Source organism: Parasteatoda tepidariorum, chromosome 1 (genome assembly GCF_982258835.1).
Source record: "Parasteatoda tepidariorum strain Cologne lab strain chromosome 1, Ptep-v5.0, whole genome shotgun sequence".
Lineage (NCBI taxonomy): Eukaryota > Metazoa > Arthropoda > Arachnida > Araneae > Theridiidae > Parasteatoda > Parasteatoda tepidariorum.
In genome coordinates this window covers 67094708-67110342 of record NC_141755.1, presented here as the reverse complement: position 1 = coordinate 67110342, position 15635 = coordinate 67094708, and the positions used below count along the sequence as shown (strand labels likewise).

The window sequence follows — 15635 nt, the reverse complement described above, 5'->3', positions numbered from 1 at the left end:
GCATTTTAATCGTGTTACAATGGTTTGTCCTAAACGTTCAACTTTTCCATTAGTTTCGGGTCTATGGGCTGTAGTTAACAATTGTTTGATTTTGCTATGTTTAAGAAATTTTTTAAAGTGGGAAGAAGTAAATGCGGCATTTCTATCACTCAAAATACTTTTAGGGGTTTGAATTTGAAAAATTTGGTGCAAAAAATTTACATAGGTTTCCGTAGTTATTGATTTCGAAGCAAAAGACCACATATATCGAGTGTGATGATCAATTACTAAAGTTAAATATTTTTTGGTAGAATTATAATAATTAAAACCACCTACACTATCGATTGCAATTATTTCAAAAGGTTTGTCAACTGGGGGCATTTCCTGAAGTAACCCAAATCTTTTCTGTCTAGGTTTTTATTAATTTGACAAGTATGACAATGTTTGTTAAAATTTGTAATGTCCAAAGTAATATTTTCCCAATAGTAAACAGGAGTAAGCAAATTAATAGTTTTTTGAATTCCCGGATGGCCAAATTTTTTATGAGTAATTTCAAGTAATTTATGCCTTAAAGAAAATGGAACAACAATTTTGGTAAAACCCTTTTTACGTATGCACAAAACATTATCTATTTTAATAAAATTTCCAGTTAAATTATCATTTTGTTGGGCTTCGCGAATTTCGTCTAATTGCAAAAGATGTGAAAAATGGCTTACATTATTTAAATCAACATTACTATTGTGTTCACTATTGTCAGGAATATCTCGGGATAACATGTCAGCTTCAAAGTTTAAGGTGCCTTTTGTGTATTTTATATCATAATCATACATACTCAATAGTAAAGACCAGCGGAACAATCTACCTTTCAGATTTTTAACATTTTTTAACCAAACTAAAGCCGCATGATCTGTATGTATGGTAAATTTATTTCCAAATAAATAGTGATAAAATTTGTTTAATGCATCAACAATAGCAAGACATTCCAGTTCCGTGATTGCATAATTTTTCTCATAGTCTCTAAGAGAACGAGAATGGAATGCTATTGGATGTAAGACACCTGAAACATCTGGCTGTTTCAAAATTGCTCCAACACCACTTTGACTTGCATCAACAAAAATATGACATGGTAATTTAGGGTTAAATATTTTCAAAATTGGTTTACAAACTAAAGCATTCTTTAAAATTTCGAATGCCTCTTGACATTTGGGAGTCCAACACCAGGTTGTATTTTTCTTTAAGAGATTATTTAAAGGTGCTCTAATTTTAGCATAATTGTTTATAAATTTGTTATACACATTTATTGAACCTAAAAATCGTTGAAGAGACTTAACATTAGTTGGAGGTTTCAAGTTTTTAATTGCTTCAATGTTGTTGTTATCAGGAGTTACTACACCATGACATATTTCATAACCCAAAAATTGAATTTTAGTTTGCAAAAAAGAACATTTAGAAGGTTTTAATTTTAAATTTTCAAATCTACATATTTCAAAAATTTCCTTTAGATGATTTAAATGTTCTTCAAAACTATTAGAATAAATTATGATATCATCAAAATAATTAGCTGCAAATGAAACTTTATGTTTAGTGAGTATTCTACGTATTGTTCTTTGAAAAATACTAGGGGCGTTCTTCCACCCAAATGGCAATCTTAACCATTCATATAACCCACTATTGGTGACAAAAGCAAGTTTTTCAGTGTCTTCAGGGTTGATTGGAATTTGCCAATAACCACTTACCATATCAAGTCTACTAAAATAAACATTGTTCCCTAATTTATCTATAAGAGTTTCTATAAGAGGTAATGGTTCTGCATCCGATTTAGTGATTTGATTTAATTTTCTAAAGTCTATACACAATCTACTTTTTTTATTTTCATCTTTTTTATAAACTAAAGTTACTGGAGCAGAATAGGGAGAAGAGCTTTCTTTAATAATATTATGCTTTAACAATTCCTCAATTTGTTTATCTATTTCCTCTTGTTGTTTTGGGGAAGTTTTGTATGCTCGTAAGGATACTGGTAAGTCTGATGTTAATCTTACCCTTTGAGGTTCAATTCTTATTGTCCCTACATCATATTTATCTTTAGCAAAAATATCTGAAAAATCTTCTAAAATTTCCTGAAGTTGAGAATTTTTTTCATCATCATGAATTTGCATAATTCCGTCAACATGATTTTGACAATGTTGCGCACCATTATCACATTTAGTCTCAAGAACATTTGAAAACTCAAGATTATTTTCAGTTTTGCTATTTAAATCTTTATTTTTAAGTCTATTTTTTATTTTATTCTTCTTTAAATTCTCTTTGTTTACATTTTTATTTTTGTTTACTTTTATGTCCAAACTTTTATTTTCCATAATCATTTCATTTTGTTTATTTTTAATTGATTTAACATTGTTTCTTTCATTTCTACTTTCCTTATTTTTATTCTTAGCTTTATTTTCTTTATTGATATTTTTGTTGCAATCATTAACCTGGATTTCAGGAGAAATGTGTAAAGACAAGTTGCTTTTATAATCCGAAAAAACTATCAGCTTCTTCTGATTTTGCATTACAACTCGTTCAACACAATCTATCACTAATTTAAACCCATTACATTCCTTTAAACCCAGTATGGCATAAGGTAGATCAGTATTTAAAATATAAAATTCCACTGACCTAGCTATATCTCCAATTTTTAAATTTAAAGTACAAGTGTGGTTAAGTTGCAAAATACCTTTTGTTTGTTTTACATTAACAAAGTCTTTTCTTTCTTTTAGGACATTAAGTTTTTCAAAAAGCTTAGCCGGAATTACATTTAAAGTACTTCCTGTATCAATGTTTAACAGGATAGTTTTATTTGTCAAAATTGGGTTTTTGTCACTTATATTGTTTTCATTTTTATTTTGTAAATATCCAGTTACTATTAATTGACAATTTTGTTGTTGGTCACTTTCTTGTTTAGGCTGAGTTTGATTCTCAACCGTAAAAATATTAGGTTTGTTTATACAATTTTGGCCCCAATGATAAGCATTGGTTATACCAAGCTTATCACAGTATTTACATGGCTTAGGAGGCAACTCCTGGGAAGCCTGGGCGAAATGACTTGTTTGTTGTTCATTTATATGAAACTTTTCATTTCGAATTGTAGGTCTAAATTGGGATTGTTGGTTATAACTTTGACTAGGCCGGGAAAAATTTTGATTTTGTTGAGGATTATAATTTGGATTACCCGAGTTGTTAAAGAATGGCCGCCTTGGTACCCAGCCTTGATATTGTGGTCCATACCCATTAAATTTGGATTCTGGTAATTTTTGTTTAGTTTCAGTTTGGGGTAAGACCGTAGGTACATCATGAATTATTTTCGAAACAATTGTGAGCCATTCAATCGGGGTTTTGGGTTCTTTTAAAACCAAAAATGTCTTAATTTGGGGAGGCAAATCTATAGATAGACCCTCAATAATATGTTCATTACTTAAACCTATCTTTCTACCTAACTCTACCTTTTCAGTAAAATATGAGTTAAGGTCTTTAGCTTGGCCAGAAAATTTTAAATTTTGAAAATCGTTTAAGCCAAAGAGAGGTGAAAAATAATGTTCTTGAAAAATTTCAACTATTTCCTGATATGAATTACAATTAAGGCAGTTATTAATATACAATTTCAAAGCTGAACCTTTAATGAATTTTTGAAAATTTCTAACTTTCCATTCGTCATTACATTTAGCATCTAGAGTTTGTTTTTCGAAGTGTTTGAGCCAGGATGTGAATTGAACACCAATGTCAGGCTCAAAGACTAGTATGTCTGGTTTATCCTCTACATTTTGATGCATATTAAATTTGTAATTTTTGCCACTCAGTAAGGGCATTAAAATAACCAAAATAAATTTCAATAATTAAATATAACATTTAGAAGGAAAAAAATTTAAATTTATGAATAACACATATTTTGCTTTTTTAAACACCATAATTAAATAAAAATTTAAATTTTACTTCTTCAATCAATATATTATACACTGTGATATATAATGCAATATAAAAAGTGATTCCTTAAATAATAATTAAAACTATAAACATACTGAATCAAAAGTGAAAAAAAAAATATGTGATAGCACTAAAATTTAATATCATTAATTAATTTAAACAAATAATATGATAAACCGTTGAATAATGGCATCAATAAATGGAACTATTATCAAAATATAAATATTAATAGATAAATATACTATTACCGGAATAAATATTTGGAACAATAAACATAAAATTATATGTTCCTATTTCAATATATGAGCGTAAATGATTCAAAAGTATTCACGTTTAAAAACTTAAACTTTTGAGAGTAAATATCAATCACATCTGTAATTAATCACCAATAAATCACTTCTAATATTTGATGAATCACGCGCACACGCGAGCGGAATCATAGCTACCACTTGAGATCACATTTTTGGTCATCTTCCGTTCAAGGAAACACAGAACACTCGAGAAAATCGCCAGAAAACGAAATCAATTCGATCATATGCTGAACCTTTATCAATCCTCAATGAGACCGACAAGCAGCAAACAAGTAGGGCAACACAGCAAGCACTTGCTGTAAATCCGCAAGAAGCTAATTGTTGATGGTAACACACGGTAGGCGAAAACGAAACCAAAACAGCGAAGCCATCAATTCTTTAACGGCGATTCCGGTACAACGGTGTAGAGGCAACGTCTGGACCCATTATGAAGGAAAGTCCCGAAATTCTCATTCTTTTAGTCAGGATATCTGTTTCATGAGCAACGCCGGCATCTCCTAAAACTTCATTCGATTATTTTCTTTCCTTTTATTTTTATATATTTTTTACTTATTTGAAAAAAGCATTTTTTTTTTTTATGGAGCCAGTGAAAAAAAAAAAGGTGCCAAACCAACTGCAAAATTTATCCTGCTAGGCTTGAAAGGGTAGCAGTCATGGTGAGTGATGTTAGGCCACGCAGATAGCAGTTGGAAGGCAAAAAATATTTTATTAGCTTCACATAGTATATTTAAGACATTTTCTAGCAAAGGCGGAGCTCCAAATCGCACTCAAAAACTGTGTGCTTAAGTTTTTATCTTAGGGAAAGTAGCAAAGGAATTTCCCTCTATTTTGTTATATTTGAGGGGAAAAGGGAAGTGATAAGGATTACTATTGGTTTATGAAAGAAATCGCGCGTTCCCACACAAAGCAAGGGAAATATGTCCTGCTCTTAATTAAATGCATAGTTGAGCCAAAAATAGATTTAAGAACAGGATGTGGCTTTTAAAAGTGTGAGAAAGTATTTCGTTTAGAATAATTAATTAGGATGAAGTTTTATAGCAAAGAAACTAACGTAAAAAGATTAATAGAAGCTTTTTATGTTACATATATATACATATACATATATATATATATATATATATAATATATAGTATATTTTTATTATCATTCAGGATTATCATAGTTAAGGTATTTACCCAGATCCCCTGTTTTAATTATATTATTCAAAAACTTTAAAAACTAAATTCGATAAAATAGCTTTAAGTGATTTATTTTTAAGAGTGAAAAGTTAAACATAATATAATTCATGTTTTTCACTCTTCGAAGCAGAATAAATTAAACAATCATTGAAAATAATTAGCTTCTTCACAGATTCTACAATGTATTTTTAGAAAATTGGGAGTACATCCTTCTGCTTGCAGTCGCTCTCCAACCACTCGCGCTCCGGAACTACTCAATTACTCGTGATATTGTTCTAATTCACTTTTTTCGCTAATAACCCAGTTTTTATAGTTTAATTTCTTTTGCACTAAATTTTAAATTCATTGTTGGCTGTTGTCATCGGAAATAAACGCTGCTAATAGTCTATATATAGGATATTATCACATATCGAGCAATATATTATACAATATTTAAGGGGCCTACATGTCCGAGCGCTTTCAGATCTGAATTATTGGAACTTTATTTTCCAGATTGCGATTACATCTCATATTTTCCAGAACAATCTAAAAGGATACATTGTGATAATATGAATTACTAGAAGACTTTGTTTCATTCTAGCTTCGTTCTCCAATTATCCTCGCAATTGCCTGTTATTTTTAACATCCTAACGAAATTAAATACTTAATATCCCCTCAAATAATAGTATACTATGTATAGTATACTATTTTTTGAGGGGATATTAAGTATTTAATTTCGTTAGGATGTTATCGAATTAGGAATACTTCAGTGACCCAATCTGTCATCTTCATTAAATAATATAACTACAGATGAAAAGGGACAATGATTTAAGAACTTCACTTAGATATTATCCGAGATTTTGATTTCAAATACTCTTTAACGCATTTATTGGATTTTATTAGTTAAAACACTATGGCATAATAAACATGTAGTTGAGAAAAATATCTTCGTTAGTTTTCTACTCTTTCATCACTTTTCTACATCTTATACATTTTTGTAATTAAATGGATTGTAATTAAATATCAAGAGCAGATTGGCTTGTTTTATTGTAAATGTCTACTAGTTTTAATGTTTATTAGGTGAGAGTAATTGCATTAATCATGGAATTTCTTTATGTATGTCATATATTTGGATTAAAAAGTAAATTAAGTTAGATTTTAATTTTTAAATTTTTTTACAAAATTTGAAGAAGAAAATATTAAAAATTAATTTTAATAAGTATGCTTTTCATGCTAAAGCATTGAGGCGAAAATAAAATAATAATTTAAAAAAAAAATTATGTAAAATAAACTGAAAATAATAAAATATTAATAATAAAATAAACTAATTTTATAAAAATAATATTATAAATTATGAAAGCATTAAAAAAATTACTATGGATAATCATTAAAATAATTATTTTTATTCCCTACAAGCTCATGGTTCTAATTGAGGCTGGTTTCCAAAAGCCTTCTTGGCATTTGTTTGGAAAGAATTCTTAGGGGTCGGGGTTGGGGGGTCGGTGGTCAAGAACCAGTTTTACTCTCCCCTCAACTAGGAGGGGGAGGGAGTGTTACTTCTGCGTCATTGTAAATAGTCTGAGAATAAAATAATAAGGAAAAGAGGATACCCTTTTACTACCCGCTAAACATTTTTATTTGGAAAAGTATGCATGGAATACGTAGAGTTTGTTTAAAATACATTATTATCAAAATGATAATATTATATCTAATATAAAGAGATAAACTGAAAACTGCCGAGATCTGTACTTAATAAAGCATGATTTCGTTTGAGAAAATTACTTGAATGTTTCTCATCTAGTTTTTATGATATATTTTAATTTGTATAAACTGCTTTACTTATTCTTTTGCTTTGTGAAATACTAAAATCAAACCCTTTTTAACCCAACTCATGAAAAATTCTTTAATTTGTACAAAGAATTTTGTTTTATTTGAAAACTATGTAGGCTCAAAATTAAAGTATCCATACCTGAAGCAGAAAAGTTTATAAAATTATTAATTTAAAGTTAAAGGAAATTAATTGAACTTAATTTTGAAATGATATATTAAAATATATTTTTCACTACTATTTTTTAAGACCCAGCAGATAATAAAATTAAGATAACTCTCATGTCAAAACATCATCCTCTAACTCGTTGTTACAAGTATTTTTGAAGAATCCAAATCAAAAACTAGAGTAAGTATTTAAATTTGTTAGCCAGGATCTCTAGAACCAGTTAGATATATAGATTTTTTTAATTTTACTTGTTTTTTGTTTTGCTCGTAAACTTATTTATGTTTACATTTGAAAGTATATGCTACCTTTTATTAATTTACTGAAGTACCACCTGTGATTGTTAAAAATTGTAGAGGTCTCTGATAAAATGCTTGCTCTTTGATTTTTGTCAATTGTAATTTAATGGTAACTATACGTTAGTTCTGTTCAAAAAATTTTAAAACAGAATTCTTGTCTTAGAATTGCAGCAATAATTAAAATGATAAAGATAGCTTTAACAAAAAAAAAAAATCTAGTATAACGGTTTATAACTGATAACAAGTAAAAAACTAGTCTATAGTATTGTTATTACACATTGTTTTATAAAATATACGGATCACACATTTAAGAAATTACGCTATTTCACTTTTATATTTTATTTAAACTTGGATTTTATGAATTATTATTTTGTTTAGACATTGTAAAAATATTAATTTCACATTATGTTGTATTTTCTTTTAATCCTTAAATGACTACTGTGTTATTTTAAAGTTACTTACTTTTTTCTTTTAAATAAAAAATTTTGTATATATTAAAATGTATTAAATTTTTGAAAGTTTATAATTTAATTTTCAGTTGTATTTTTTTAGATCTATTGAAACTCCAAGTTAAAATCTATTTGAAACTCCAAGAGAATGTAGAAAAAGACATTAAGATTTATTCGTCGTGCATCATGAAAAATAAGTTTTCACATTTTTCTATAACATCAGAAATATAAAATAAACATTTGAATATACCTTTAGGATCAAGTTAATTGTCCCCGGTTTAGTAAAACCCTTGCGCACTTTAATTCTTAAGTAAAATATGGTCTGAAATATTCGGAGATGTAATGACTATATACACGCTATATTACATAGTTACGTGAGTGAAAGAAAATTCAAAATGATATCGAGGCTGTAATATTTATTTACTGTTGGGGATACGCAGAAAGAAGATTGAAAGACCCAAAACAATTTATACAAAATTATTGTTAGTTAGACTATTAATATTTATAATATAAATCTTTTTCTACAGCAGAGTAAATGTTTTAAAGCATTCCTAATATGAAAGAATAAAAAACAGTGTCATACATTATTTTAAATTTTATTTGATATTACCAATATTTGGAATGATGACAAAATATGAATGGTGTAAAAATAATTAAATAAATAAGAGGAGTAACAAGGAATCACACTACCTCCGTTTTATACACCAAAAATAGTGGAGAAGTAATAAGTATAGTTGCGTGATCTATTTTTGGCGCACCCTTTAAATATTGAGTTTTGCCAAAAAATGTAACCCGGACTTCCATGGTCGTTCAGTATATCTCCACCCCCTATGTCCACGCCTATTCCTCCTTTTCTCCCACCCATAGCTCCTTCAATTTGACTTGTCTTTCAGCGTAGAAAGGGCCTTACGCAAGTCTAGCATGCTAAAACTTTAAACACAGGAATAGTTTTAAATATTTAGACAATGCTTTGAATAAAACTTGAATATCTAATGACCTTTTATTTTACATACTAGCTATGAATAAGCTGATCTGTACAATATATTAGTTTTATGTATCGGTCTAAACTTTGAGAAAACAAAACTTTCTTACACATATGATAAAAAATGTTGATCAATAAGGAATACTAATTAATGTAACATGCGTCTTTTAAACCATTTTAATTGTACTTTACAGAAGATTCAACTACAGAATCAAAACTTGTTGGGAATAATTCTTTATGCAACTCGGGCAAAAAGAGAATTCCAGTTGGAAATACTTGAAATGTTAGTGTGAAGTACTGATTAGTTCCACACGTTAATGAAAGCACTATATATTTTCTCCTATTACATTCCCTTTTTATTAATTATATGATTTTTTGAAAGGAAAATTAAAAAAAATAAAGAATACAAATGCTACACAAAACTTAAATTCTCAAGTGTAAGTAATGCACAATCACCTAAATCTATTCAATATTACACAACCAACAGGGTTGCCACTCAAATATAGAAAAAAAAATTCCCTGTGTTTTCCCTGTACATATTACGCACAATATATTAAGAGAAAACAACAATTACTGGGCTCTTGTGTGAGTCATTGTTCAGCTAATTATATTTATTAGTTTTAATTGCTGGAAAAACAGCTGAGCATACTTAAATAATGCTATAGTAAATGAAATAGTTTAGTATAGTTGAAATATCATGGTTAAACATCCCATAGATTACGCTTTGAGTGGTCACAATTTTTTAAAAGACAAAAATTAGAAAAAAAATTCCATGTATTTTCCCAGTTTGTAAAATCATAATTCCCTGCATTTTCCCTGTTATTTTTGGTGATTTTTAAATTCCCTGTATTTTCCAGGTTTTCCCTGTTCTCCATGTGGAGTGGCAACCCTGACCAAGTTTTATGGATCTTGATATAATCATTTCTGAATTACATTTGCACTTTGGTTTAAAAAGTAAAGCTAAACACAAGTAAGGAGAAAAATTTTGTTACAGTAGACAATACAGAGTTAAATTTCAAAATTTATATAAACAAATAAAAACAATTTCAGTGGAAAATAATACATAAGCATGCAATACAAAAATAAAATAAAATGGCTATACATAATAATAAATTTAGATACCTTTTCCGTTTCGATACAAAAGGAAAGGCGTTTGATCCTGAAATTCTAATTTTTCAGTAACTGGTTCAATTAAATTTGTCGTACTTAACCGGTTCATAACCATGAAAGAATGTTGGGGTTTCCCAGACCTAAGACAGAAAAGGAGATTACAAATATAGCAGAGAATTAAATTTAAAAAAATAAATAAATAAATAATAAAAAATACGGGAGTTGATTGAAACTCAACATTTGATTTTCGATTTTAGTTGGATAATCCACAAGAATGTATGATTGAAACTCAACATTTGATTTTCGATTTTAGTTGGATAAACCACAAGAATGTTTTGATTGAATAGAGCAATGTAGGTACATTCTTATTTCATTTTCTCCCTATAATAAAACATTGTAAGGCCTGCCACTATTTTTGATGCTTCAACTTGTTTCGCTGCACAAAAAACTATATATATTTCATATTTAAATCAGATTTCTATTTTATTTTAATATTTAGCAGCAGGGTTTGTTGATTTAAATCAAATGATTTTTTTATATATATTGATTTAAAATGTTATAAAAATGTTCTAAATTATTGATACTTTTCACTTTCTTTCCTTAGTTTTAAAATTTATTTTAAATAAATTGCCGCATTAATTAATTTTAGTTAATGAAATTACTTTCTTTTGGTATGTGTTAAATTCCAACACATTTAAAATTACATTGTTATAAGTCTTTTGATTTTTGAGATTGAAAGTACAGATTACAGTTAACAATTAATGCTATCTTAATATAGACTTGCACATCTGTAGAAAGTAATTAATAAACATGAATTTTTCCACAAAAAATACAAATAATGTGAATTAAAATTCTACCTTTTGATTGAAAAAGCATGGAATTAAAATCTACATTATATTTTACCCTAATATACCAAAAAAAAAAGGCTAATGAACTAAAGAATTCAGATATTTTTTTCTGAGTGTCATTCTTCCCTTTCAAACTCTTTCTAAGTCTATTTGAAGCAGTAGGGTTATTAACTGGTAACAGGGAGCAACAAGAAGCATTCCAATGGTTTCTTTAAAAATAATAAAATCTCTTTTTTTCCTCTCAAAAGAATCCAGATAATTTCTCAAGACTTCATATGCACTGCATAAGCCATTACATTCTATATATATTACAAAAGTTTTTATTGATAATCAACCATGTATAAAAAAATTTATAACTAGGCAAAAAATAGTGCTACATAATAGGAATAAAAATATTACACTTGATTACTTATAAAATGTATCAGTCTTTTATAACCAAATTTATATATAAAAATAGATAATTGGTTAATAATTAAAACTAATTGAACAATTACCTTGTGTACACAAAAAGTGTACCTTCTACATCAGTTTTCTCCTGTTAAATAAAAGAAAGAAAAATCAACATTTATTTATGACAAAGCTATACTACATTAAGAATAATTCAAACATAAAAGAAAACACAAATTTTATTAACTCACAGATTAAATAGAAACACCAACCAGAACTTAAAAATTTTTTTTTTTTAAAAGCCTAAACCATTAGTTAATATGCAAAAGATAGTGTTTAAATTACTTTAAAAAATTAAAATTTTTTGAGTAGTTTCAGAAACTAATACAGAGTGGCAAAATATACTAATTTTTATATGTATTTTCAAAGAAACCATATTTTTCACCAGTCTTCATAAGATTATATTTATAATTAAATATTTTATATTGCACTAGGAGTTTTTTTTAAAAAAATATCTCAGATTTTACATTTAAGCTTTATTAATTTAGGCATATTTAGGATAGTACTATCACCATATAACTTGTAATGCATATCAGTGTTTTCACTACAGCGCGAGAAAGCGAGAATCTCGCATATTTTTTTTATATTCTCGCATTAAAAAATGATCACCGCGAGAAATTCGCGCATTCTATAAACCAATTTTAAAATTTGCGAATTTCTCGCATTTTGAAAAAAATTTCTCATTTGCACCATTTAGAATAAAATCCGTTTCATTTTTCTTCCTGGATCTTTTATTATTTTCATCATCTGCCCCACTATCTAGCTTCCCTATTTACGAGTATTGTTCAGAACCTTTTCCAACAACAGAACACCATCCTTCCGAACCACAGAACCTCTTTTAGAACGCATTTCTCTGCAACCACGTGTTTACCGTAGGTAAGGTTTCTTCATGTAAGACGTTCACATTTTTTGCTCGTTAATGTAAGATGGACAAATACCTTGTAAAGCCAATATCTTCTACTCCGAAACGGACAAATGAAAATGAAACAAATGTGGGTAGAAACGATCAAAACGAAACAAATACGCATTTGAGCAACCTAATGAGAATAGCTGATGAAAAAGTAGATGTAGAACATTTTCCATATCATGATGCAGCAAAAATATTCAATGCTTTAAAAATTAGAAGATGTTAAAAATGCATTATAATTAAAGAAATTTTTTTTTTCAAGTCTCTTTGGGTCTTTTTTTTTTTTTTTAAATTTTTGAAATCTCACTTAACTTTTTGAAATCTCACCCTGTTTTTGAGAAAGGGTGAGAAATTCTCACCCATTTTTCCTCTGAGATGAAAACACTGCATATAATATCAGTGTTTTCACTACAGCGCGAGAATCTCGCATATTTTTTTTTCTTTTCTCGCATTGAAAAATTATTACCGCGAGAAATTTGTGCATTCTATTAATCAATTTCAAAATTCGCGAATTTCTCGCATTTTCGAAAAAAGCTTAGAATTACGCTGTTTAGAATAAATTCCGTTTCACTTTTCTTCCTGGATCTTTCATTATTTACAACATCTGCCCCGTTACCTAGCTTCCCTATCTACCAGTATTGTTCAAAACCTTTTCGAACAACAGAACACAACCACAGAACCCCTTTCAGAACACATTTCTCTGCAACCACATGTTTACTGTAGGTTAGGTTTCTTCATGTAAGACGTTCAAATTTTTTATGTGCTAATGTAAGATGGACAAATACCTTGTAAAGGCAAAATCTTCTAAGATGATGCAACAAAAATATTCAATGCTTTAAAAAATAGAAAATGTTAAAAATGCATTATAATTAAAGAAATTATTTTTTTTTCAAGAGTTCTTGTATTTTTTTAGTTTTTGAAATCTCACCCTGTTTTTGAGAAAGGGTGAGAAATTCTCACCCATTTTTTTTCTATGATGAAAACACTGTAATATGATCATATTAATTGGTCTATAACCTTATAACTAAATACAGATTTATTCATTGCAAGAAAGTGGGTAAACTTTTATAATCTAGGTTTTCTCATTTAAATAAGTCTATAAATTAACAGTCTAGAAAAGGTTCATTATAGACTTAAGGCACTAAGGGGAAAAAAAACGAAGAAAAAAAAAAAGAGGACCCTACAGGAATTTGAACCTATATTTTTGCCTATGTGCAAAAGGCAATCCTTCTAACCCAGTAATATACCCCTTTGTCAAAAATTAGAATCAATTTTATAAAAAAAAAATTTAATTAAATTCAATCAAATAAATAGATTAGAAACAAGTAAATAGAATGATGAAAAAATATTAAGTCATTATTCATCATATCCAAAGAACAAATCTTGCAAAATAAACTTAGGGATTTTTCCCTTCACTAAAAACATAGTTCTGAGAACTATATCACATAACACCACACATTTGAATAATCATACAGCCTGATCAAAATCAATCATTATTAAAAATTCTAAAATTTTAACTATTAATTAAAAATTCTTTTCTTAACATATTTTTGTAATATAAAATTTTTACAACGGAATTCTCCATAAACCACATTATTTATTTATCTCTAAACAAAACTAGCATTGATAAATTTGTTAGATTTCATTTCTAATACTCTGGATAATCTAAAATTTTGTTTATAAACATAAATACTTATATTCATACTTTTATATTTTAAGGAATTTATGAGATCTTCAACTGTATATCATATCATCGTTAAAATTTTTTTTAACACGTCTACAAATATTTCTATACTATTCACGAAGTACTAATCTACTTATCAAACGAAATCTCGACCACTTATATTTCAAACACACAATCTGAAACTATTTTTAAATCTATAAATTTTTCGCAAAAAAAAAAGAAAACTGAGTTTCTTACAAATTATTGATTATTAATAGGTCAACAGATTTGTAGATGTAATTCATAACATTAATATTAAAATGTTTGAAGACACTGAAAAAATTGTCATTAATTACTTTTTATTTATGCATTTCCATTATAATCGTAAATAAAATTGAAATTTTACCCATTTGCTTTTTCCAGATACATATTTATATAACGCAACTTGATTAGCGCTATCAACGATAGATGATATGGAAGGGTCAACTTTGCGAATAGCCGACAAGTTGATCTTTAACGTTTCGTTGGTATTCATAATTAAATTTACTAGGTAAGAAGAATAAAAATATTACATTTAAACTAAAATATTAACATTTCATAAAGATCACATCAAATAAATCTGAACACTGAACTTAAAGAAGTAGCAGTAGCAGTACCTATTGTACACAATAATAAGTTGAGTTGTCTTGTTTTCGGTACCAATAACAGGGAGAAGACAGTGGTGGCAGAGAGAACAAGATCAATACGTGAATAGAATAATTTTTACCTAGATGTCGCAGTCAAAAACAGCTCGTTCAAATCGTGCACAAATGCTCATTCTGATAATAGAAAATTTACTATGATACTATTGGCAGTAGTATATGGGGGGGGCTAGAGGACACTTTTGCCCTTTCCATATACTACTATTGATTTCCTATTTTTTATATTAAAAAAAATTAAAATAGGCCTATATTTTACATTTTTATACGAAATATCAGCATATTTAAAAATTCTTATTTTTATATTAATAATTTTTATTTTATTAAAACCTTATTGAAAATATCGTTTTTTATTTTACATGTAATTCATAATCGTAATATTTATTTTTGCCTTTAAAATCAAAAATATATTTTCCACTATTAATTTTTCTTATAGCTTTATCAGATAATTCACCATGACATTTCGAGAGATAAAAATCTTTCTCATCATTGTCTACTTCTAATCTAGCTATAATAGAGTCACCGTATTTTGTATTTATTTTTCTCAATGATATTAAATTATATTTACCTATCTCGAGTTCATTTAATTTGTATGTTTCAGGAAATCGTTTGAGGTCATTAAATTCTTCCATTTATTTAGAAACATTTTTTGTAATATAATTTCTGTAATACATACACTTGTATAACGAACATCCAGGTCCTAAAATTTTAGTACATTTAGGTACATCAATGTCAATAGATGGTATATTCAATTCATCTAATATCTCTTTTTCTAAAATACCTCCTTTATAAGCAAATGTACCACCATATAGTTGATATAGGTTATTTATAT

The 15635-nt window shown here is 27.9% G+C and overlaps 1 protein-coding gene across 2 annotated transcripts in view; it reads right to left on the bottom strand.

Annotated features, from left to right (window-relative positions):
- The window catches only part of LOC107443188 (uncharacterized), a 43474-nt gene extending 28686 nt beyond the window's left edge, over positions 1-14788 (bottom strand). Inside the window, exons 1-3 of one of the 2 annotated variants that reach the window (XM_071179699.2) lie at positions 14512-14788; positions 11583-11623; positions 10253-10380 (exon numbers count right to left, since the gene is read on the bottom strand). In XM_071179699.2, coding sequence (XP_071035800.2) covers positions 10253-10380; positions 11583-11623; positions 14512-14640 — 298 coding nt within the window. In that variant the 5' untranslated portion in view covers positions 14641-14788. The remainder of the gene's footprint in view (positions 1-10252; positions 10381-11582; positions 11624-14511) is intronic. The other variant, XM_087165670.1, reaches the window with a different exon arrangement.
- Positions 14789-15635: the final 847 nt, after the last annotated feature.